Here is a 23565-nt window from a genome sequence, read left to right as displayed (position 1 = left end):
CACGATATAAGACGCTCTTCTGGGACTTCCCTGGCGGTCCAGTGGTTAAGACTCTGAGCTTCTAGTGCAGGGGACGGGTCGGGAAACTAAGATCCCGCATGCCATGTGGTGCGGCCGGTGGGGTGGGGGGAAAAGAAGCAGCAGCAGCTCTTCCCCCGTGTCCACAGGCAGAGGGCCTGGGGCTGGGGAGGAGGCCTGGAGGGTGGGTTCTGGCTGGTCCCCACTAGGAGGGGAGCATTGACTAGTCTGGACTAGGCTAGGGGAGCAGCCACATGAGGAATCCTGGACTGGAGGAGCTGTAGAGCCTGGGCTGCCCCGGGGGACGGGGTGGGTCTCTGCACCACCTCTGAAGGGCTGTCCCTGCAGAGGCAGACTGTCCTGAGAGCCAGGGCCTTGAGGCCTGGGATGGGGCTCAGTCTGCCATGCTGAGGCAGTGGCCCTCCTGTCCCCAGGGCTGGGCACCAGGCCTTCCACATTCGGTTTTCCCAGACCTTCTGCAGCCAACCCAAGAAGTTCAAGGTTTATCAGTTTACTAAAAATTACAGCCTTTTTCACGTGGGCTTAAAAAATGGGGACAATGGGTACAATTAAAAACATCATAGTTGTACAGGGAATGGCCACAGGGCCAGGGGCAGCCAGTCCCCTGCAACTTCCAGGAAGCCGCACAGGCCCAGATCCAGGGCAGCAGGAAGGGGTGGATGCAAGCAAGGAGACCCTCCTGCTAAGAGGCTGAGGTCTCCGCAGGCTCCGAGGATGGGGTGTCAGCCTTGATCTTTTGGGGTCTGCGGTGGCCTGTGGGGAGGACAGGTGAGGTGGCAGCTCGGACCCCAGGCTGAGGACTCTGTCCCAACAGCCTCCCTGCCACCTTTGTCGACGTGTTCCTCCCACCCGCACTGCCATCCCTTCCTCTCCTGGAGAGCCCGTTTTGGTGGTGCCCCTTCCCTCCCTAGAGGAAGATGCTGAGGAAGGCCCACCTGAGGTCGCTGGTTGCCTCCTCCTCTTCCCTTTCTCAGGGACGCAGGGGGCTTCTGGGTCCCGTTGGAGGCTGGTCCCCTCGGGCTGCTGGGCCGCAGTCTGCTCAGGAAGGCCTCTCCGTGCCCTTTGTGTCCTTGAAGGGGCCTTGTTTGGAGATGGAGGATTCTGGGTGGAGAAGACACGGGTCCCTGAAGAGCTCAGCAAGTCACAGGTTGGTTAGAACCCACCATTGCCCTCCATTGTCAAGGGAAGGAGCTGCCCAAGAGCCTGGCCTGGGAGGTACAGCCAGGACAGGAGAGGGTACAGGGAGGGGGTAGGAGCAGGGAGACATACCTCCACTTGGTCCTCAGGACCCCTCTGTGCTCCCTTGGATTTCTTCTTGCGGGACTTGCCCCCTGCAGGATACTGTTGCTGATGGGGTTGGAGGGCCTTGTGGCCGCAGCCCCCTTTCTCTAGACTCCCATGCTCCCACTCTGGAGTGCCTCCGAGGGTTGGGGTGGGGACTGGGATGGAGAAGGGTGCTGTAGCCCTTGCAGGCAACTAGTCCTTTTCCCTCTCATTACATTAGGCATAGCTTACCTTTGGGCGCCAAGGGTCCAGGATCCCCCTAAAATGGAATCAGGAGAATTCAGGAGTCAATCTGGCAGGGGTAGTTTTCCTTGGAGAGGCAGAACTCACACCTGTCCTTCCAGATCAGTGAAGCCCCTCCCCTAGGAAGCCTCTCTGACCGTCCCCTCCCCCCCAGGTCAGAGCCAACAGCAAGGTAACCCTGCCCTGGGCTGCTCCACTAGCTGGGACCCTGGGACTCCGAGGAGGGGAGGGGCATAGCACAGGGAAAGCTTAGATCCTCAGGAACAGTGCAACCCCAGGTCTTTCCATCCCACCAGCTTCCTTAGGGCTCCATTTGCCTGTGTGAGCATTAGAGCCCAAACCTGGAACCAGATGGTGCGGCCATGCCGGTCCCGCAGGGAGCTCATGCCTGGCGTGCCATAACACCGCAGCCAGGCTTGGAAGGCAGCAAAGTCCTCCTCCGTGCTCTCCGGCCCATAGCCTTTGCCCCCTGTGGGACAGAGGAGCCAGGCGGAGGTCAGAGGGCTGACTTAGGCTGGGAGCGGGGGGAGCCCAGTTAGACCTGGCTCAGACCTCAGCTTTACAAGCTGATGGACTGAGTCAGGGGGCCAAGGCTCTCCCTCCTCCAGCTGTGTGACCTCAGGCTGGTGTCTTCCCCACTCTGGGCCATGGCTTTCCCATCCTGGAGTTGAGTTAAGAATCCTTGCCCTGCCTGCCTCATGGGGCAGCTCAGGGGACATAGACACCCGACACGTGAAGATCAGTGAAGGAGGCCTAGTCCATTTAAGAACGACTAGGTTGACAAACTTCCATTCCCCAGGCAGGGAACCAGGCCCAGAGAGGGGCAGGAACTGTCCCAGGTTACACGATATGCCAAAGCAGACCTAGCTGGCCATCTTTGCCTCCCAGGCCTCACCCAGCTGGACCACTTCCTTGGGCACTGAGTGGCACAGCTCCAGTAGGTCTGGGTTCTGCAGCTTGGCCCTGATCTTCTGGCTCAGGGTCAGCTCCGGGCTCTGGAGAAGAGGCAGGGGTAGGACCTGGATGTCAGTATGAGGCAGGGCCACTCAGAAGGCAGCTGACCCCTTGAGGAACAGACCCCTTCTGAGCTTGGCAGGACTCAGACAATTCATCTGCCCCCCCATCACCTCCCCCACGCACACACATTGTAGAGATGGGGAAACAGCCTGGAAACCGAGAATGGACCTGCTTGAGTTAAGCTGGAGACGCCTGACCCAGCCCAGACCCTTGTCGGCCTGCACTAATAGGTGTGTGCATCCCTCCCTGCAGCCTCACCGGCCTGCGCTGCTGCAGTGCCTCCAGAACCGTGCGGGCCTTCTCGAAGGGGGGTATCCTCAGCCTGCAGTGAGGTGGAGAGAGGGCGCCACGCTAAGCAGTGGGGAATGTGGGCACACCCAGCCACCCCAGCCCTCATGCCCAGGGCCTGCCTGCTGACCGGTATAGGATCTCTGCCCGCAGATAGTTGCCAATGCCATTGAAGAACCTCTGGTCCAAGAGGGCCTCACAAATGGGCCGGTCAAAGGCCTTGTCTGCTAGGTTTCGTAACACATTCTCCCTGGAGGGACAGAGTCTGGGCACATGAGACCCATTCTGCCCACCCCACCCCTCCCTGCCTCCCAATGGGTTAGGGGAGAGGAGCTGGGGGAACCCATTCCTGAGTGCAAGGGAAGGAAATGGGGAGTCCCAGTTCCCCTCTTCCCAGCCTCAGTGGTGTTTTGGCAGTGGGAACCTCAGTTTTCTGTTAAATGGGAACAACAGTGTGGGATTTTAATGCATTACAAAAGGTTAAAAAATACCAGTCAAAAGCAGCCTGTTCAAGAAAACACATGAGTCTAGGTATGTGGTGTGTATATCACCAAAGTGCCTCAGACTCAAGACATTTTTGGGAACAAGGTGACCACAGGACCTCAGGTGTGACCGCAGTCTGGAACTCCCTGTCTAGGACTTCTGGTTGGTTAGATATGAAGGTTTGATATTGGCGGGGTTAGGTCTTTTCAAGAAGCTGAAGATCTTCCAGGAAGCTGGTACTGGCACTGTTTATTTAGCAGGAGTGAGGGGGCAAGCCCTGGCTGGTGAGTGCCCCAGCAGCTCCCACCCCACCTCCGAGGGTCATGGGTCTCTCTTCACCACCATGAAGGGTACATGTATCTTGTTTCTTTGTGGAAAAGGATCATGGCAAGACTGACTCAGTGATGGGCGTGAGAAGCAAGTGAAATAGGGGGCCAGAAGACAGAGTTTTGGGGTAAAGGTAAGAGTGGAAGGTTGGCCTGGGTGTTCAGATCCCTGAGGGGGGCGGATCCCCACAGGCTCCGCAGCTGGAGGACAAAACAAGCCGAAACGCTCATTTTGTGAGAGAAGCTTCAGCTGGCAAAGGGTTAACTTGTGGCATAACTCCCCAGAGGAGGTGAAGTGGGAGAAATCCAAGACAACACAGACACTTCCTTAGGGGTGCACTTGGGGGCATACCTGGGAAGGCCAGCAGTCTGCTGCCTTCTGTGGCACCAGAGACGCCCTGACCCACCCCAAGGGGCAGCCGAAGGCGTGCCTTCCCCAAGAAAGGATTTGCCAAGTCCACTCCAAGCCTTTGTGTTTGTGATTCTTGTCAGATTGCTTTTACTTTAGAGCTATGCACAGCTGGCTCCTTCTCATCAGGCAGGCCTCAGCTCACACGTCACCTGGGGTGGCCTTTCCTAATGCACCCTCCTCCTCCCCCCACCTCCACAGCTCAAAGTCATTCTCTACCTCTTGGATTTTTCTTCAGGCATGTGTCTATTTGAATTAATCTAGTCCCCTTTTTCCCCCTGCCCTACCTGAACTAGCTCTGTGGGAGCAGGGACCACATCCCTCTTGATCACTGCTGAACCCCCAACACTTAGAGTTGGCCTGGCACGAAGCAGAGACTCATACATGTTTTATCTTTAGAGGAGGGGAAGTGGCTGACACTGTGCCATCTTATGTGACCTGGATCACATCCCAGGTGGGGCCGTTACCCCTCCCTCAGGCAGAAGACGGGCACAGAGACCATGGGACACAGACCAGTGGGTAGGCAGAATATGGGAGACCACAGTCTGATTCAGAAACCACATTAGGCAGTCCTCTCCCCACTCCCTTGAAGCAATTCCTTCCTGCTCAGCCTCCTTTCTTAGGTTGTTAGAGCCTCTCCACCTTTCTTCTTAGCCTCTTGAGGGTGCCAAAAGACAGAGTGGGATGCTGACCTGAGACCCAGCTCTCACACTAACTGGCCATGTCCTCATCCACCTCTTGCTCCCACCCTCTACCACGTCAGTTTTGGGTTTCCACATCCATTAGCTCAGGAAACTGTCCCCAGGAAAGCACACTGTCTTGGTCTACAGGTGAAGGGGCTGGAACTCACTTCTTGGCCACCGAGGCACTAACGGCCAGGAGCCCAGGGCTGTATTCATCACACCTGGTGCGGGCCCTACCTGAACTGCTCATACTCCAGCAAGACACACGGCCCGCGGCCTGGCTGCCACTTGCCCCCGAGGTCCCAGCGGCCAAAGCGGCGGATGTCCACGAAGCAGAGGGCAAGTCGGGGGCCAGGGGGAGCCGTGTAAAAGCGCAGATGGGCATGGGGTGGCAGCGCATCGCTGGGCACCAGCTGGAAGGAGCCGGTCATGCCAAAGCGGAAGACAAGGGCCAGTGGCCCTCGTGGGGGCTGAGCCCCAGGCAGGGGGCTCAGTGTCAGGCGCAGCTCCTTGCCTCGGGCTAAAGCTGAGATGTGGTAGGCGCTGCTCTCAAAGGGCACCTCAGGGTTGCGGCTGACAGGTGACTTCTCCACACACCCGCCAAACACCAGCTCGCTGCATGCCTCGTTCACAAAGTGACTGGCCAGATGTAGCTCAGGGCCCTCAGGCATTCTGTGGGAGGGGTGGCCAGGCCCTGTGGGGGAAGATGACAGCAGGTTGGGCCAGGTGTGCATCCAGTGAGGTAGCAATTATCACTCCCAGTTTTCAGAGGGTCAGAGGGGGCCATGGTCAACTGATAATTGGCAGGAAGTCAGCTGGCTTGGCCACAGCCCCTGCTCCACAACCCTTCCCCCGCCCCCCGCCGAAAATGCTGAGAAAGCTCAGACTAGGGAAACGTGACTCCCTTGCTCATTAACGCGTTCCATGGGCTTCCATGAACCCTTCCTGATTTTAGAATAACGTCCAGATCCTTCCCGGGCCCACACTGTCATCTCATTTCCTCCCACGCTCCCTCTGACTCACTTGCTTCAAGCACACTGCTCTTCTTTCCCCCATGCCTTCGCCCCTGCTGTCCCCCTCAGTCTGGGAACATCCAAGAGAGGACCTCCCTGACCACCCTATCCAAGGCAGCATCGTACCCCCCCGACCCCCTACACGTTTTCCTTCCTTCGTGGCACTCCCAGAACCTGAAATTATTTTATCATCTCTTCTCTGCCTCTACCTCCACTCCCACCCCAGAGTGGAAGCTCTGCTTGCTCATCACCCCACCGCTTGGAATCAGGCCTGCATCGGTTGTCACAATGACTGAGGGAATGAGCCTGGAAGAGAAGAGCTGGGAAAACGGTTGCTCAGAGGCTCAGCCGGCATTGTGGAGGCCTGCCACCACCCACTGGTCAGGACCATAGCGAGGACAAGGAAGAGGGAATGCAGGTGTCTCCAGGTACATCAGCGCTGGAGTCAGGTACACACGACTTCGAGGGAGGAGATAGGGGAGTCAGAAGGGCTCCCCAAGCTCTAGCCCATGGTCCAGGGGGTAATAGGAAACGCCCCGGTCAGCGGTCAGCGCCTCGGGCCGAGAGAGGCGTAGTCCCCTTCCTCACCCTCGCTGGCGTAGAGAGGAGAGTTTGCCACTTTCCTCTTCGCCAGATCGACGGCGAAGGTATGTGTTGGGCAGAGGGGGACATTTAGCCAGGGCAGACTCCTTTGCCCTCCCCCCCGCCCCCGCCGCAACCTCAGCGACGCCCCGGACCTGGCACCCGAAAGAGTTCGTTTTGCTGGAAAAGGTGAACTTCCAGGTTCTTAATTTCGCGAGGGGCGGACGCTCTATGGCTCGCCTCCCACCCACCCCCATCCTCCACCCCCGCTGTCTGTCCTCGGTTAACCCTGGCTCCCTTCCTCCCCAAGGCCCCCAAACCCGTCCTCTCCTCAGCTCTGCTGCACACCCACCCCGACCCCGGGCCCACTCGCAGGCTACCTGCGCCCGTCGCCGCTCCCGCCAGCCTGCAGGCACTATGGGGTTAAGGCCGGGGGCGGAGCGGCGCCTGGGAGCACACTGGGAGCTGCGGTCGCTGCTCCAGCGCCTGATGGGAAGTGTAGTTCCTCAGGTAGGTGGCAAAGACTGTTCCGGGTGGGGTCCCCGAGCTGGGGGGCTTGGGGTGTGGGAAAGGCTTTGGGGCAGTCACCTGGCTGGGGGGTGGCGGAAGAACCTGGCTTCCCGCTGCCCGGCGCCGGCGGGATCCGGCGTCAGGTCTGAGGTCCCGGGTTGCAGCTGTCTCTGTGGCTGTGAAAAGCCACCCGGCTAGTCCGGGACCGGGTCGGCACTCCCAGCAGGAAACAGAAGCACCGTCCCAAAGCAGAGGCGCCTGCAGCTGTGCGCAGAGCGCGAACAGGTGCGCGATAAATGCAGGCTCTGGGGACCCGGTGGTGGCTCTAAGTTTCAACGCTAGTCAGACATAACAAGTAAACATCATCACCACGGGCGATGAAGCGTAGCCAAGCAGCCAAAGGCAGGAGCCGAGAGCGGAACCTACTTCCGTTGTGGAGGAGGGTCTCTCTGCGATGACATTTAGGCTGAAACCTCAGAAGGAGCCATCCGGAAAAGAGAGGGGACGAGTCGCTACGGCGGGCGGAAAGAACTGCCAATGCAAAGGCTTGGAGTCTGGAAAGCAAGCGATTGGCCCACGCAAAGAAGGTGGCTGGGGGTAGTGCTGAGAGGTGAGGACAGACACACAAGCAAGAGCTGGTCTGGTCTGGTCCGACCTCTGGAGGCCTCTGTAAGGAGCTGGCCTTTCATCCTAAGTGTAGCAGGCACTGGTCCCTGACCCACAGCCAGGATTCATACTACTTCTCCTTCCTCCCCCCTTAATCTATTTATTCATTTATTTTGACAGTATTTAAAATGAGACAATGCCTTTATCGAGCTAGTAAAGTTAACAACTTTATTAAAAATATGTTTATTTATTATTTATTTTGGCTGCACCGGGTCCTAGTTGTAGCATGCTGGATTTAGTTCCCTGACCAGGGATCGACTCCAGCTCGGAGTCTTAGCCACTGCACCACCAGGGAAGTCCCAACAATAACTTGTTAATATTACCTAATACATAGCCCACATTCAGATTTCCCTAACTGTCCGCAAAATGTCTTTGATAGCTAGTTTGTTCAAATCAGAGACCAAATAAGGATTCTGTGTCTCTTCAGTCACTTTAATCTAGATGGAACCACCCTCCCCACCTCTTACCCACCTCACCTCCTTTTTTTTTGGTCTTCATGATACTGACCTTTCTGAAGATTCCAAGCCAATTGTCCTTTGAGATGCCCCATCACATTCTGGATTTGTCTGATGTTTCCTTGGGTGTCGTTAACTTGTTCCTCTATCTCTAGTTTTCCCTGCACACCAGAAATTAGATCTAAAGCTTGGAAATACATATGTCTCCTGGGTGCTGCTCTGTACTCCAAACTGCATCACATTAGGAGGCGCCCAACATCTGGTTGTCTCACTTTAGTGAGGCTGAAATTGATCACTGGTGAGGCTCTGACAGCCAGACTTCTGTGTTGTAAAGGTATGTTTCACACCTTGTGACCACTAAATAATCTATGGGGTGGTTTCTTTGTTTTGTTGGTCTATTTTTGTTTGTTTAAATTAAGTTAAAATGTACATACAGTAAAATTCATCTCTTTTAGAAAGTGAGTTTCTTGTTTTGTTTTTGGTAGGTTTTTTTTTTTTTTTTGGTGGCGCCTTACAGCATGGAGGATCTTAGTTCCCCAGTCGGGATTGGACCCGTGGCCCCCTGCATTGGAAGCGTGGAGTCTTAACCACTGGACCGCCAAGGAAGTCCCTAGAGTGTGAGGTTTTTTTTTTTTTTTTTTGCGTTACGCGGGCCTCTCACTGTTGTGGCCTCTCCCATTGCAGAGCACAGGCTCCGGACGCGCAGGCTCAGCGGCCATGGCTCACGGGCCCAGCCACTCCGCGGCATGTGGGATCTTCCCGGACCGGGGCACGAACCCGTGTCCGCTGCATCGGCAGGCGGACTCTCAACCACTGCGCCACCAGGGAAGCCCTAGAGTGTGAGTTTTGACAAATTCATACACTCATAATCATCACCACAATCAAGAGATAATACATTTCTGTCACCCCCCTAAAATTTGCCCGTACACCTTTTTAGTCTACACTTACACCGTACTCTCTGGCAACCACTGATCTGTTTTCCGCCCCTATAGTTTTTTGCCAATATCATACACTGGCATATCTCATTTATTGCGCTCCACTTTGTTGCACTTAACAGATATTGCTTTCTTTTTTTTTTACAAATTGAAGGTTTGTGGCAATCCTCCATTGTCAGATGATGGTTAGCATTTTTTAAGCAATAAAGTATTTTTAAAATTTATTTTATTGAAGTATAGTTGATTTACAATGTTGTATTAGTTTCTGCTGTACAGCAAAGTGATTCAGTTATACATTTATATATATATTCTTTTTCATATTCTTTTCCATTATGGTTTATTACAAGATATTGAATATAATTCCCTGTGCTATACAGTAGAACCTTGTTGTTTATCCATTCTACATATAATGGTTTGCATCTGCCAATCCCAAACTCCCAATCCATCCTTTGCCCACACCCCCAGCAATAAAGTATTTTTTAATTAGGGTTTGTACATTGTTTTTTTAGACACAGTGCTATTGCACACTTAATAGACTACAGTATAGTGTAAACAAAACTTTTCTATGCACTGGGAAACCAAAAAGTTCGTGTGACTCACCTTATTGCCATACTTGCTTTACTGCAGTGTTCTGGAACCAAACCTGCAGTTAACTCCGAGGTATGCCTGTACATGGAATCTTCAGCCCGTAGCCTTGTGCATCTGCTTTCTTCCTCATAGCATAATGCATTTGAGAACCATCCACGTTGTTATGCTTATCAATCAGTTCATTCCTTTTTTTTTTTTTTTTTTTTTTTTTTTGTGGTACACAGGCCTCTCGCTGTTGTGGCCTCTCCCGCTGCAGAGCACAGGCTCCGGACGCGCAGGCTCAATGGCCATGGCTCACGGGCCTAGCCGCTCCACGGCATGTGGGATCCTCCCAGACCGGGGCACGAACCCGTGTCCCCTGCATCGGCAGGCGGACTCTCAACCACTGCGCCACCAGGGAAGCCCCTAGTTCATTCCTTTTTATTGCTGAGTAGTATTCCACTGTGTAGATGTACCAGCATGTTTATCCACTCACCAGCTGAGGGACATTGGGTTGTTTACATGTGGTGATTCTTTAGCACCACGCAAATACCCAGTTTCACATCACATCATCCTTTCACCTAATGGCTTTATCATCACTGGTGATCCTTGCCTCAATCAAGTATTTAATTGGGAGTTACAAAATGGTGATTTTCTGATTCTGTCATTCCTTCTACATTAGCTGGAATTCTTCTGTAAAGAAGAGATTTACTTCATTGACTAGGGTTATTTGGATATTCTGAAATACTAAAAAGACAGGATAAATTCTGAAACCCTTCTCTTTAATTATCAATTTTTAGACTAAGAATTTGGTGCAATAATATCCAATGGTGACAAATTAGAATTGATTTGGGGGGGTTATCTTTTATGGACTCATAGATTTTTTTCCACATTTCATATCTTTAAATTTGTTGCAATCTTTATCTTTTACCCCCACTTATTGAAAGAGTACTATATTAGTCTTTGGGGCTATACAAAGGGATATACAGGGATAAACAGGGATATACAATTCCCATCTTTAAAAAAGGCTGGTAAAAGGCGGGTAGTAAATACAAAATTAATGCAGTGCTACAATAGCAATGAGAGGAGATTCTATGGGATTCTGTGACAACACAGAAGAGGGAATGCTACCTAGGAAACCAAGTTCATATTATACATTTGATGAGACTTGGAAATTTCTTTGTGATTTTTTGTCTGCCACTTTATTTGTGCTTTGTTTATTCCCTGTTTTTCGTTTTGTCTTCTTTTCCTTGCCCTCCTGTGGGCTACTTGAACATCTTTTAGAATTCCAGTTTGACTTACCTATATTGTTTTTGAGTGTGTTATATTGCATACCCTTTGAAGTGGTTGCTGTAGGTGTTACACTATACACATGTATGTACTTGTCACAGTTCACTGGTGTCGACATTTTATCAATTTGAGTATAGAGAAACCTTACTTCCCTTTGCCCTCCCGTGTTTATAATAACCTTAAATATCTGTTCTACATACATTGAGAACCACATCTAACAGTATTTTGTTTTGCTTCAACTGTCGAACATATTTCAAAATACTCAAGAGAAGGAAAGTCTACTGCATCCACGTTTTTAGTCTTTCCATTGTTCTTCCTTCCTGATGTTTCAAGATTTCTTCTTCTATCATTTCCTTTCTGTTTGGAGATCCTCCTTTAGCCTTTTTTTAAAAAAAATTTTATTTTATATTGGAGGATAGTTGATTTACAATGTTGTGTTAGCTTCAGCAGAGTGATTCAGCTATACATATACATATATCTATCCTTTTTCAGATTCCTTTCCCATATAGGTTATTACAGAGTATTGAGTAGACTTCCCTGTGCTATACAGTAGGTCCTTGTTGATTATCTATTTTATAAATAGTAGTGTGTATATGTTAATCCTGACCTCCCAGTTTATCCCTCCCCCCCCCACCTTTCCCCTTTGGTAACCATAAGTTTGTTTTCCACATCTGTGACTCTGTTTCTGTTTTGTAAATAAGTTCATTTGTATCATATTTTAGATTCCACATATAAGTAATATCATATGACACTTGTCTTTCTTTGTCTGACTTACTTCACTTAGTATGATAATCTCTAGGTTGATCCATGTTGCTACAAATGGCATTATTTCATTCTTTTTTTATGGGTGAGTAATATTCCACTGTATATAGGTACTGCACCTTCTTTATCCGTTGATGGACATTTAGGTTGTTTCCATGACGTGGCTATTGTAAATAGTGCCGCAGTGAACACTGAGGTGCATGTATCTTTTTGAATCATGGTTTTCTCTGGATATGTGCCCAGGAATGGGATTGCTGGATCATATGATAGCTCTGTTTTTAATTTTTTAAGGAACTTCCACACTGTTCTCCATAGTGGCTGTACCGATTTACATTCCCACCAACAGTGTAGGAAGGTTCCCTTTTCTCCACACCCTCTCCATCATTTATTGTTTGTAGACTTTTTGATGATGGCCATTCTAACTGGTGTGGAGTGATACCTCACTGTACTTTTGATTTGCATTTCTCTAATAATTAGCGACGTTGAGCATCGCTTTTCATGTGCTTTTTGGCCATCTGTGTGTCTTCTTTGGAAAAATGTCTATTTAGATCTTCTGCCCATTTTTTCATCGGGTTGTTTGGTTTTTTTTAACAGTTTTTTTTATATATTTATTTACTTTATTATTTTATTTTTTTGGCTGCGTTGGGTCTTTGTTGCTGCGCACCAGCTTTCTCTAGTTGCATCGAGTAGGGGCTACTCTTCACTGCGGTGCGCCGGCTCCTCGTTGCAGTGGATTTTCTTGTTGCAGAGCATGGGCTCCAGGTGCGCAGGCTTCAGTAGTTGTGGCTCGCAGGCTCTAGAGCACAGGCTCAGTAGTTGTGGCGCACAGGCCCAGTTGCTCCGCGGCATGTGGGATCTTCCCGGACCAGGGCTTGAACCCGTGTCCCCTGCATTGGCAGGCAGACTCCCAACCACTGTGCCACCAGGGAAGCCCTGTTTGTTTTTTTGATATTGAACTGCATGAGTTGTTTATATGTTTTGGAGATTAATCGCTTGTCAGTCACATCGTTTGCAAATATTTTCTCCCATGCTGTGGGTTGTCTTTTTGTTTTGTTTATGGTTTCCTTTTAGCCTTTTTATTTTTAGATTAGGTCTGCTGGTGACAAATTATATTAGTTATCCTTCATCTGTGAATGTCTTGATTTCCCCCTTTACTCTTTTTTAAAATGCCTTACAATTTTGTCACTTTTCAAATTGAAGTATAGTTGATTTACAATACTATATTAGTTTCAGGTGTACAACATAGTGATCCAATATTTTTATAATTATACTCCATTTAAAGTTATTATCAAACATTGACTATATATCCTGTGCTGTACATATGTCCTTGAAGCTTATTTATTTTACACATAGTAGTTTGTACCTCTTAATCCTCTATTCCTATCTTGCCCCTCCCCCTTCTGTCTCCCCACTGGTAACCACTAGTTTGTTCTCTATATCTGTGAGTCTATTTGTTTTGTTATATTCATTCATTTCATTTATTAGATTTCACATATAAGTGATATCATACACTATTTGTCTTTCTCTAACTTATTTCACTAAGCATAATACCCTCCAGGTCCATCCATGTTTTTGTAAATAGCAAAATTTAATTATTTCTTATGGCTGAGTGATATCATATATATATATATATATATATATATATACACACACATACATACACACACACACACACACACACACACACACACACTATGAACATTGGGGTGCATGTATGTTTTTGAATTAGCGTCTTTGTCTTCTTCAGATAAATACCCAGAAGTAGGAATGCTGGATTACATTGTAGTTCTATTGCTAGTTTTTTGAGGAACCTCCATACTGCTTTCACAGTGGCTACACCAATTTACATTCAGACCAACAATGTACAAGGGTTCCCCTTTCTCCACATCCTTACCAACATTTGCTATTTGTGGTCTTTTTGATGATAGTCATTCTGACAGGTGTGAGGTGATATCTCATTGTGGTTGTGATTTGCATTTCTCTAATAATTGGTGATGCTGGGCATCTTTTCATATGCCTGTTGGCCATCTCTATGTCTTCTTTGGAAAAATATCTTTTCAGATCTTCTGCCCAGTTTTTAATTGGGTTGCTTGTTTTTTTTTGATATTGAATTGTATGAGCTATTTATATATTTTGAATATTAACCCCTTATCGGTCATATCATTTGCAAATATTTTCTCCCATTCTGTAGATTGTCTTTTCATTTTGTCAGTGGTTTCCTTTGCTGTGCCAAAGCTTTATGTTTAATTAGGTGCAATTTGTTTAATTTTGCTTTTGTTTCCTTTGCCTTAGGAGACAGATCCAAAAAAATATTGCTACAATTTATGTCAGAGTGTTCTGCCTACATTTTCTTCGAGTTTTATGGTATCCAGTCTTACATTTAGGTCTTTAATCCATTTTGAGTTTATTTTTGTATATGGTGTGAGAAAAATGTTCTAATTTCATTCTTTTACTCCCCCTTTACTCTTGAGGTGATTTTCGCTGAATATAAAATTCTGGGTTGACACTTCTTTTCTTTCAGGGCCCGAAACGTGTTGCGCTTTTTGTTTCTGGCCTTTGTGATTTCTGATGAGATATTCAGTCATTCGAATTGTTTCCCCCCTATATGTAAGGTGTCATCACTCTCTTGCTGCTTTCAAAATTTTTTTTCTTTAGTTCTCAGAAGTTTGATTATGACGTACCTTGACATAGATTTCTTTGGGTTCAACCTGTGTGGAGTTCATTCAGTTTCTTGACTCTGTAGGTTTGTGTCTTTTGCCATATTTTGGAAAATTTTAGCCATTATTTCTTAGAATACTTTTTCTGTCCTACCTTCTTTCTCCTCACCTTCTGGGACTCTGACAACACAAATACTAGATTTTTTGTTATAGTCCTACAGGTCCCTGAAACTCTGTTTTATTTTTTTGTTGTTGTTGTTGTTTGTTTTCCAAACTATTTTCTCTCTGTTATTCAGGCTGGGTAATTTCTATTGATTTAGCTTCAAATCCACTGATTCTTTCTTCTGTTGTTAAGTCTACCCATTGAGATTTTTACTTGGGTTATTGTAGTTTTCAGTTCTAAAATTTTTATCTGGTTCTTTATATCTTCTGTTTCTCTGCTGAGACTTGAGGCATTTTTATGATAGCTGTTTTAAAATCCTTAGCATAGAATTCTAACAGCTGAGTCATATTGGTGTTGGCATTTGTTGTCTTTTTTCATTCACGTTGAGATTTTCTTGGTTCTTGGTACAACGATTTTTTAAATTGAATCCTAGACATTTTGGGTATTATAAGACTGCATCTTATTTAAATCTTCTCTTTTAGCAGGGCTCCTCTGACACAGTACCAGTGGGGAAAGGGGTATGCCACCTCCTTATTGCTGGATGGGGTGGGAGTCTAGGCTTCCACTCAGCCTTTGCAGTCAGGGGTCGAAGAAGGGCTGCAGTTCTGCAGGGTGTGGCTGGAGTACAGCCGTTACTGTCTGTAACTTTTTCTGTCCTGCTGGACTGTCCTTTTCCCGGTCCTTTGCCTAGAGAGAGTAGGCTTTTGTTGGGCCTTCCTTTGTCTGTGTGTTGTTTCTAGGTGGATGGCTTCTCCAGCTCCCAGCTTGGGATACATGAAGCAAAAAGAAAATCTAAGGAATTCTCTGCTGTGTTGTTCTTCAGGTCTTGAGGTCTAGCCAGTCTGCCTTCTTCTCGTCACCTTTCATAGTCTTATGTTTGTTTTATATATAACGTCTAAGGTTTTTAGCTGAACTTAGTGGAAGGAACAGAGAAAAGCCCATCTGCTCCATTTCTCCAGAAGCAGAAGCCAGGAGGGGAGTGAGTCCTTATATCTTTGATGCTTAAATTGTCCCATCTTTAGCCAGTGGGATGAGCTGGCTCCTGTTGACATTACTTATTATTCTTTGATAGCTTCCTTGGATCCCGAGATGTTCTAGGCTTACCTTGTATTCTCCCTGCCCCACACCTGGAATCAGTCTGTTCTACAAGGGACCCTAGCTGGCCTAAGCCAGTCCTGGGAGGCCATTTGTCTTAGTCTGTTCAGGCTGCTATAACAAAACACCATGGACTGGGTGGCTTAAAAAACAGACATTTAGGGACTTCCCTGGTGGCGCAGTGGTTAAGAATCCACCTGCCAATGCACGGGACACGGGTTTGAGCCCTGGTCCAGGAAGATTCCACATGCCGCAGAGCAGCAAAGCCCGTGTGCTACAACTACTGAACCTGCACTCTAGAGCTCGTGAGCCACAACTACTGAGCCTGCGTGCCCTGGAGCCTGTGCTCCGAAACAAGAGAAGCCACTGTAATGAGAAACCTGTGCACCGCAACAAAGAGTAGCCTCCGCTCTCCACAACTAGAGAAAGCCTGCACACAGCAGTGAAGACCCAACACAGCCAAAAAATAAATTTATTTTTTTTTAAAAAAAATCCAAAAAACCAGACATTTATTTCTCGTAGTTCTAGAGGCTGGGACGTCCAAGTTCGAGTCAGAATCAGTTCTTGGTGAGGGCTCTCTCCTGCCTTGTTAGACAGCTGTCTTCTCCCTATGTTCTCATATGACCTTTCCACGGTATAGAGAGTCTGTCTTCCTTTTCTTATAAGAGTGCTAATCATCACAAGGATCCCACTCTCATGACTTCATCTGAACTTAATTATTCCCCAAAGCCCCACCTCCTAAAACCATCTCACTGGGAGTGGGGGCTTAGACATATGAATTTGGCAGGGGGTGGGGAATGGGTGCATCACAAACAAACATTCAGCCCATTATCCCATTCCACTTGCCAGTGAGTGGTTCCGGCATGGGGCTTCTCTCTTCCTAAAGAAGATGACAGAGAGGCAAGGGCTCTCTCCTTTCTCTACCTACCTGGGGTATCTGGTGTTGGGGCCAACCACTTGCTGCCAGCCTAAGGACAGGGCCAGCACAGAGAGGGCAGAGTCAAGAGCATCATAGGACTGGGAGCTAGAACCCTGATTTTCCTGTCTACAGACAAGCTGTTTCATTTTGGCTCTCGTTCTGCCTCAACCCTGACCTGCCTCAATCAGCAGCTGAGCAAAGAAAAAAGAAAACGTGCAATAGGTCAGGGAGGTCAGTATGTCACTTGGTCTCTCTCCTGAAAACCTCTGATCTGAACCCAAAAGAAATCCATGCACACACTTCTTTACACCTCTGTTTATTCTTCCTTCTCATGAAAACCACTGACATGTGCCTTTCATGGGGGAGGGAAGACAATGCTGCAAGAGTGTTCAGGACCCCTAGGCTGAATTCTCAGGTGGTAACCTAGGAAGCCAGACATGCAGGAGGCCAGGCCCCTAGGGTCCTGGAGCTGGGGCAGCCCCTGAAGAGAAGTTCGGAGGGCAGCTCCACATGGGCCCCGTGAGCTCTTCTTCTCAGCCCAGGGAGCTCATCAGGGTCTGGGCCTGCTTCAGTTCTGCAGGGGCAAGAGGTAGGTAGGCAGGCGGCAATTAGGCAGGATCTGGGAGGGCCCCTTACCCTCCAGGTATACAGCTGAGCCTCACCTGCCAGGAGGACCTGGAACTTGTCTGCTGAGAGGGACATGGTAACAGGCTGGGCCGGGGCACCCGAGGCAGCTGCCACCTCCAGCCGCAGGTGCACCATGGGCTCTTCCACGGACCGCAGCAGGCTAGAACTCAGGGTGTAGTCCACCCGCCAGCCCACGCCTGTCAGCCTGTTCACTGCAAGACCGAAAGGGGCTCAGGGTCACAGACAGGGGAGCCAGGCAGCCCTAGCCCATACCCTGGTTCAGCCCTGAACCCTTCAGGGCTATGTGGCCTTTGAGAAGCTCTCATCCCTCTGATCCAGGAGCTCAGATTACCCATAGCAGATCTCAGAGGAAAGAAACCGGGGCTGGTGTCAGGAATCCCAGCTCTGTGACTGCTCGACATGTGATGTGGTTAAGTCTCCTTTCTGAGGACAAACACCTCCCAAGCCACATGCACCTTCTAGAATGGAGCCCAGCCCCCACCCGGGCACCCCACACTCACCTCGCAAGCTGCAGGCCCGCAGGTGCTCCTGCAGGGAGCTTTGCTTCTCCTCATAACAGCGACACAGGCTGGCTGCATGCTCTGGGGGCCGAAGGGAGGTCCCCTGAGCTAGCAGGTGGGTGCTGGGGCTTAGGCCACTCAAAGGGCAGGTCTCAGGCTCCTGGCCCAGAGAGGGCAAGGTGCATCTCAGGGTCACACAGCCTGACCTTTGCCTGGCACCCCTTGGCCCACAGGTTACCCACCTGCCTGCCCTCATCCCTGTACCTTTGGGCAGCCCCAGCTGCTGCAGTTCACTGGACAAGGACTCGCCATCCACGCTATGCTTGGCCGCACTGGAGAGGATGAAACTCAGCACTGCCACTGTGGCCTTCACATCACCCGACTCTGGGGGGAGCCGTGGGTGGAATGGGGGGTGTCACTGTGGCCCCAGCCACCTCCTTGACACCCCACTATCTTCAGCTCAGAGCCTCCAGGCCTCCTTGAGCCATGAGCACCGCTACTGCCCCACTGGGAGTGGGCAGAGGACCCTAGGGCTGGCAATGTCTTTCTTCCCTCATGCTCCTCTGCTGAGGCAGGTGGGTCAGAGTGGGCTGTTGGGAGGAGGGGCCTCTGTGCCGGGCCCCAGGCTGAATACCCGGGTTTGCCCAAAGGTCTGCGGACCCAGTGGGGTACTCACCAAACCTGGCATCAGCGGTGAGCTTCAGGATCTTCTCATACTGTGGAGAAAGGAGGCCCTCAAGGGGTGCCGGACCCCGACTCACTAGCCCCCAACCCCTGGCCTGGATCCTGTGGTAAGGACACGAGGTATCTAGGGAGGGTGGGAGCTGATCACCCGTCTCCCTGGGTCTGGTGCACTTTCAGGGCAGTGGGGGTCACAGGGTCATGGGACAGTGGGGTGCGGGGCCCTGCACTCACGTCAATCCCCTGTCCCAGAAGGTCCTTCAGCACCTGGCTACACAGCAGCCTCAGCTTCACGGAGGACTGGAGGGGAAGGCCTTACATCAGCCAGACTGACCCACCTCACCCCTCCATGCTGGTGGGCTGGCTCAGAGAAGGCTGGCCACATACCTGACCAGTCACACAGCATGTTCGGACAGCCCGAGAGCGCTGAGGCCCCAGCCCAAGAGTGACCTCCCCACCCTCCACCCTCAGAGCCCCCACCCCCAAGACCCCATGCACTCAACGATTTTGGCCAGCGTGCTGATCTCTGCCAGGACCCAGTCAGGACAGTCCAGGTCACCACAGAACCGGAACCTCTGCAAGGGAGTAAGGTAGGTGGTCAGGCTGGAGGGCCGGCTGACGTATGGCCAGGTGTCTCCCACGCCACTGCTCCTCAGGGTTCCTGCTGCCTGTCCAAGATGCGTGCCCTCCGGCCCACGTCTTCTCCCCCAGTACCAGGCTGTTTGGAGAACCCTCTGCCTGACTCACACTGCCACCAAACCTTGTTCTCATGGCTGTCCCAGCAGACATGACTGGGCACCTTCTCCGTGGGAGAGCCCACTCTAGGCGCTGGGGGTGCAGCATGGAACACAACAAAGTACCTGGCCTCAGGGTGCGCGTGACCATCTCACCTTCTCCTCCTTTCCCTCCCCAGCTCCAGCCATACTGGCCTCCCTGCTGCTCCTGTTGCAGATTAAACGTGGCTTGCTCTCTCACTTCACTCAGGTCTCTGCTCAAATGACACCTCTTCTGATGGACTTTCTCTGACTTTGCTTTCTTAAATAGCCCCTCACACAAGGAAATTTTTGGGGTCAGTGGATGTATTCATTATCTTGATCATGGTAATGTTTTCATGAGCATATATGCATCGAAACTTATTGAACCATATATTTGCACACACATGGTTTGTTTTACGTCGATATTATCTCAAGGAAGCTGTTAAAAAAAAATAAAACAGCTCTTCACCATCATGCTTCAGCTGTTTATCTTTCCTTCTTGATCTCCATGGCATTTATCACAGAATATATCACGTTTTATTACTTATTCAAGGCCCATCTCCTCTGTCAGGATGCAAACCCACCTGGTTAACCACATCTTGACAATATCGTCCACCCCCCGATCAACTGTCCTTTGTCCTGTTTCTGTGGCAAAGCTCTAACGCACAGCAATATACATGTTCATCTTCCCACGCCTCTGTCTGGGCTGCTTACAGATGATGGGAACAAAACCCGCAAACTGGGTACACGGTCAGTCCACGTTCTCCTGATTCTGCTGGGCCCTCAGTGCAGCCCCATAATCCCATGTCCTCTACTTGGCCCCATCGTTCACCTTATCAATCACTTCAGACCTGCTCCATGACCCTTCAACCTCCAATCCTTTTCACCTGTCATCCCCCTGATCACACCTGACTCCACTGCCCTGGGGCTTCTACATGGGCCTCCAATGAAGTTCTCTAGCCATGGTCACAAATGACTTTCTTCACTAAATCTAGTCTTCCTCTTCCTTAACTCCTCAGCAGCATCTGACACAAACACATCCTTCTTCCTGAAGCCACATACTCTTCTGGATTTCTCCCTATGGCCTAGCCTCTGTCTCATTTTCTGGCTCACCCTCCTTTCTCCAGCCCCAAATGGTGATCCCTGCAGACTGCCTACTGTCATTATTCTGGGGCAGGGGACTAGGACTGCTGGTGAGGTGGTGGGAGTGTTAAGGACAGCCTTGTACTTCTTCTCCTATTTCAGGAGTTTTTTCCCATTTTGTGGCATCGACTCATCAGGCATCTGGTGAAGTCTATAGGCTTTTCCCAAAATGATGTTTTTAGATGTACAAAATACACAGGAGGGTCTTCCCTGGTGGTCCAGTGGTAAAGAATCTGCCTTCCAATGCAGGGGATGTGGGTTCGATCCCTGGTCAGGGAACTAAGATCCCACATGCCGCGGGGCAACTAAGCCCACGTGCCGTAACTAAAGAGCCCTGTGTCACAAACTACAGAGCCCACGCGCTCTGGAGGCCACACAACAACTAGAGAAGAGAAAACCCGCACGCCACAACTAGAGAGAAGCCCGCGCACTGCAAGAAGCTCTGCAACGAAAGATCCCACGTGCCGCAACGAGGACCCGACTCAGCCAAATAAATATTTTTTTAAATACATAGGAAAAACTCCATACTAAAAGGAACTAATTAAAAGTTATCAAAATAGGGAGTTCCCTGGTGGCCTAGTGGTTAGGATTCTGGGCTTTCACTGCCATGGCCCTGGGTTCAACCCCTGGTCAGGGAACGTAGATCCTGCAAGCCGCGTCGAGTGGCAAAAAAAAGTTATCAAAGTATTCAAAACAAATTGGTGATGTGACATATGTTTCAAGTCAAATAATGACAGTAATTCAGAAATGAGCATAAACAATAGGTAAACAATGCCAACAGCTGTAATGTGATATGAAAATATCTGATTTCTATTAGTGACAGTCAGAGGTGCTGCTAATCATAGTGGGTTGCCAACACTCATAATTGAAGAAAATACTAAATTTCAGTTTGAGGTCAGCCAAAATTGAGAGGTAATATTTCTCCTAACTTCATGGGTCCCTGACTTCTACCCACAGAAGTCTTCTACCATCATCTCTGTATTATTTACTTTTTTACCATAAGCACGTGTTCCTTGTGCAATTTCTTAAAATGCTGGCTTTTCTCTGAGTTCTGTCCTAGGTCCTCTCTTCCCAACTAATATTCTGGCTGAGACAGGTTACACATTTCAGGGTTCAATGATCATCTTTGTGCTGATGACTCCCAAATTTATAACTGCCATTGTAGATTCTCTTCTGAGCTCCAGACACTTAAATCTAGACTGTCTCCTAGCCAGCTGCACCTGGCAGCTCAGACGCCTCACTCAGCGCGTATCAAAGTAACTGGTTCTCTTCCAGCTGAAACCTGCCCCCACCCCAGTGAGCACCACCACCCGGGAACCACGCCCAGACCCCTCCCTCTCCTTTTTCCCTCATGCATTTAGTCCCTGAGCCCTGCTGATTTCCCCCACTTCTATCTCCACTCTCTCCACCATATCTCAAGTCACTACCATCTCCTGGGGGGCCTGCTGCCCCTGGCTGGGCTCTCTGTTCCTCTCTTGCTCCCTCCACAAGTCAGCTGAAAGGCTCTTCCTAGCTTCCCAGCACCCTCTTCTTAAAGTCCAACCTCCTCTATGTGGCTCTCAAGACCCAGCAAGCTTTGGTCTATGCTTACCTGTCGAGCTTCATCTTTCACTAGCCTGCAGTTTCTACTCTTCCAGGTGATGAAATGCATTCATTCCTAGGGAGCCATGCTCCCTCTCACCTGAAGCCTTTGAATGCTGTTACCTGTCTGAAGATACAGCCTCCCACCAGCCCCGCTCCATGCCTCCTAACCCCTGATACGCAAACTGCACTGCACCCAGCTAGCTTTCTTCCCTGCTCCCAGGCCCTCATATGATGTCATCCTTGGGTCGCCTCCCTGACACTATGCACAAGGTGAGTTTGGTCCCTTCCCCTCAAGTCTTAACTATGACTGCCCATTCAAACTTCCAGCTTGGCCCTTCCCTCCTGCAGCCAAAGTCTCAGTGCCTGGCACAGTGCATGGTATACAGCAGGCACTCACAACCTGTTGAAGGAATGAATGGATGTATGAGTTGGGAAATCCCAACCCCAAATCTACTCCTTTCTGGCTCTGGGAAGAGCGAAGGGCCTTCCTAACAGTGCAGGAGACTGAGCTTAACTGTAAGCAAGTTTTTCTCCAGGTCCCACAGGAGCGCTGGGAAGTGGGCACCTTTGGGAGGGCCTCTTGGGGCAGAGGAAGGCCTGGAGGGACAAGCCCCAGCTCGTGTCCCGGGGGTGCGCGGGCCCTTCCTTTCCGTCAAGGCACTCCTAGCCTGCCGGCCCGCCCTGCCCTACGCATCCTGCAGGGAGGAGGGTGAAGGGAGGCTTTTTTCTACCAGAGCCTCGGCCCTCACGACTGCACCCAAGTGTCTGCTGAGGGGCCCGGCAGACTTCCCATCTCCTCGCACCCGGCGCCCCACCCTTCCCGCAGCCGCGGCGGTGAGATTTGGGGTCTCGTACTCTGCCCGCCCCCAGCACCCACTGCCTCGCATCACCCCTCATCCCTCACCATCGCGCCAGGAAGCCCGCGCACAAGACTTCCACTTTCCGGTCGCGCCGGGTCAGGTGATGTGGCGGTCACGTGACGCTGGGGCGCGGGGGCGGAGGCCTCCTCGGATCGGGGCGGGAGCAAGTCGGCCAGCTCCGAGCTGTTGGGGCGGAATACCGGGTCCCTTTCTCAGTCCCCAGAACCTTTCCCTGGAAAGGGCCAGCGCCAACCCCCAGGTTAACTGAGAACAGAACCAAAGCAGTAGGAAGAGGTAGTAGAAACCGTTTAATTTGTTCTCCTTAAGGGAGCGGGAGCCTTCCGTTCTGCCGGGGTATTCAGGTCGTCTCCGTGTTTTGCGTCAGTAAGCAATGCCATTACATACAGCTGTGGGCTGTGGCAAAAGACGTATTTTAAAAATTTATTGGAATAGAATGCACATACAGGAAATTGTACGTAGTGTAAACACAGAGCTTAATGAATTTTCTTTTTTTAATTAATTATTTATTGGCTGCGTTGGGTCTTCCGTTGCTGTGCGCGGGCTTTCTCTAGTTGCGGCGAGTAGGGTCTACTCTTTGTTGTGGTGCGCGGGCTTCTCATTGCGATGGCTTCTCTTGCTCCAGAGCACAGGCTCTAGGCACGCGGGCTTCAGTAGTTGTGCCTCGTGGGCTCAGTAGTTGTGGCTTGCGGGCTCTAGAGCGCAGGCTCAGTAGTGTGGCGCACGTGCAGAGCTGCTCCGCGGCATGTGGAATCTTCCCGGACCAGGGATGGAACCCGTGTCCCCTGCATTGGCAGGCGGATTCTTAACCACTGCACCACCAAGGAAGCCCCTTAATGAATTTTCATAAACCATACACCCCATGTAACCAGCACCCAAATAAGGAAACATTACCAGTACCCCAGATATCTCCTTCAAGTGCCTAGGTATTTTATTTCATTTTGATGAATCCCTTAAGGTGCCTAGCAAAAAGGCCTGGAACAGTTGACA

General features: G+C 50.2%; 2 protein-coding genes across 4 annotated transcripts; both read right to left on the bottom strand.

Annotated features, from left to right (window-relative positions):
* Window positions 1–513: 513 nt before the first annotated feature.
* Window positions 514–5443, bottom strand: NEIL1 (nei like DNA glycosylase 1). Of its 2 annotated transcripts, XM_067754145.1 has the most exons (9): window positions 5010–5443; window positions 3002–3121; window positions 2842–2905; window positions 2462–2561; window positions 1908–2035; window positions 1555–1582; window positions 1309–1370; window positions 975–1140; window positions 514–792 (listed from the first exon to the last, which is right to left on the bottom strand). In XM_067754145.1, the coding sequence occupies exons 1-9, from the start codon at window positions 5441–5443 to the stop codon at window positions 722–724; spliced, it is 1173 nt and encodes a 390-aa protein (XP_067610246.1). In that variant the 3' UTR covers window positions 514–721. The 2 variants fall into 2 exon arrangements, with proteins under 2 accessions (XP_067610246.1, XP_067610255.1); XM_067754154.1 differs by lacking the exons at window positions 1908–2035; window positions 2462–2561.
* Window positions 5444–16686: 11243 nt separating this feature from the next.
* COMMD4 (COMM domain containing 4) lies at window positions 16687–22699 on the bottom strand. 2 transcript variants are annotated; one of them, XM_067754167.1, is made up of 8 exons: window positions 22602–22699; window positions 18719–18790; window positions 18450–18515; window positions 18211–18250; window positions 17799–17918; window positions 17535–17615; window positions 17049–17225; window positions 16687–16960 (listed from the first exon to the last, which is right to left on the bottom strand). In XM_067754167.1, the coding sequence occupies exons 1-8, from the start codon at window positions 22602–22604 to the stop codon at window positions 16920–16922; spliced, it is 600 nt and encodes a 199-aa protein (XP_067610268.1). In that variant the 5' UTR covers window positions 22605–22699; the 3' UTR covers window positions 16687–16919. The 2 variants fall into 2 exon arrangements, with proteins under 2 accessions (XP_067610268.1, XP_067610274.1); XM_067754173.1 differs by lacking the exon at window positions 22602–22699 and adding an exon at window positions 21705–21779.
* Between the last annotated feature and the right edge of the window lie 866 nt (window positions 22700–23565).

This window comes from Pseudorca crassidens, chromosome 1 (genome assembly GCF_039906515.1).
Source record: "Pseudorca crassidens isolate mPseCra1 chromosome 1, mPseCra1.hap1, whole genome shotgun sequence".
NCBI classification, from domain to species: domain Eukaryota; kingdom Metazoa; phylum Chordata; class Mammalia; order Artiodactyla; family Delphinidae; genus Pseudorca; species Pseudorca crassidens.
The sequence above is the reverse complement of the archived record's forward strand: the minus strand, read 5'-3'. Positions and strand labels throughout refer to the sequence as shown.

What these genes read in the sequence shown, in the direction of transcription:
- NEIL1 (XM_067754145.1), bottom strand. Translation starts at nt 5,443, where the DNA reads ATGCCTGAGGGCCCTGAGCTACATCTGGCCAGTCACTTTGTGAACGAG. An exon ending in CGGGCAGAGATCCTATACCG is followed by an intron (nt 2,906 to 3,001) that starts GTCAGCAGGCAG and finishes ACCTCACTGCAG; the next exon opens with GCTGAGGATACCCCCCTTCG. An exon ending in CACTGCAGCAGCGCAGGCCG is followed by an intron (nt 2,562 to 2,841) that starts GTGAGGCTGCAG and finishes CCTCTTCTCCAG; the next exon opens with AGCCCGGAGCTGACCCTGAG.
- COMMD4 (XM_067754173.1), bottom strand. Translation starts at nt 21,764, where the DNA reads ATGCATTTCATCACCTGGAAGAGTAGAAACTGCAGGCTAGTGAAAGAT. An exon ending in GCGGGCCTGCAGCTTGCGAG is followed by an intron (nt 17,226 to 17,534) that starts GTGAGTGTGGGG and finishes TCGGTCTTGCAG; the next exon opens with TGAACAGGCTGACAGGCGTG. An exon ending in GTTCCAGGTCCTCCTGGCAG is followed by an intron (nt 16,961 to 17,048) that starts GTGAGGCTCAGC and finishes TTGCCCCTGCAG; the next exon opens with AACTGAAGCAGGCCCAGACC.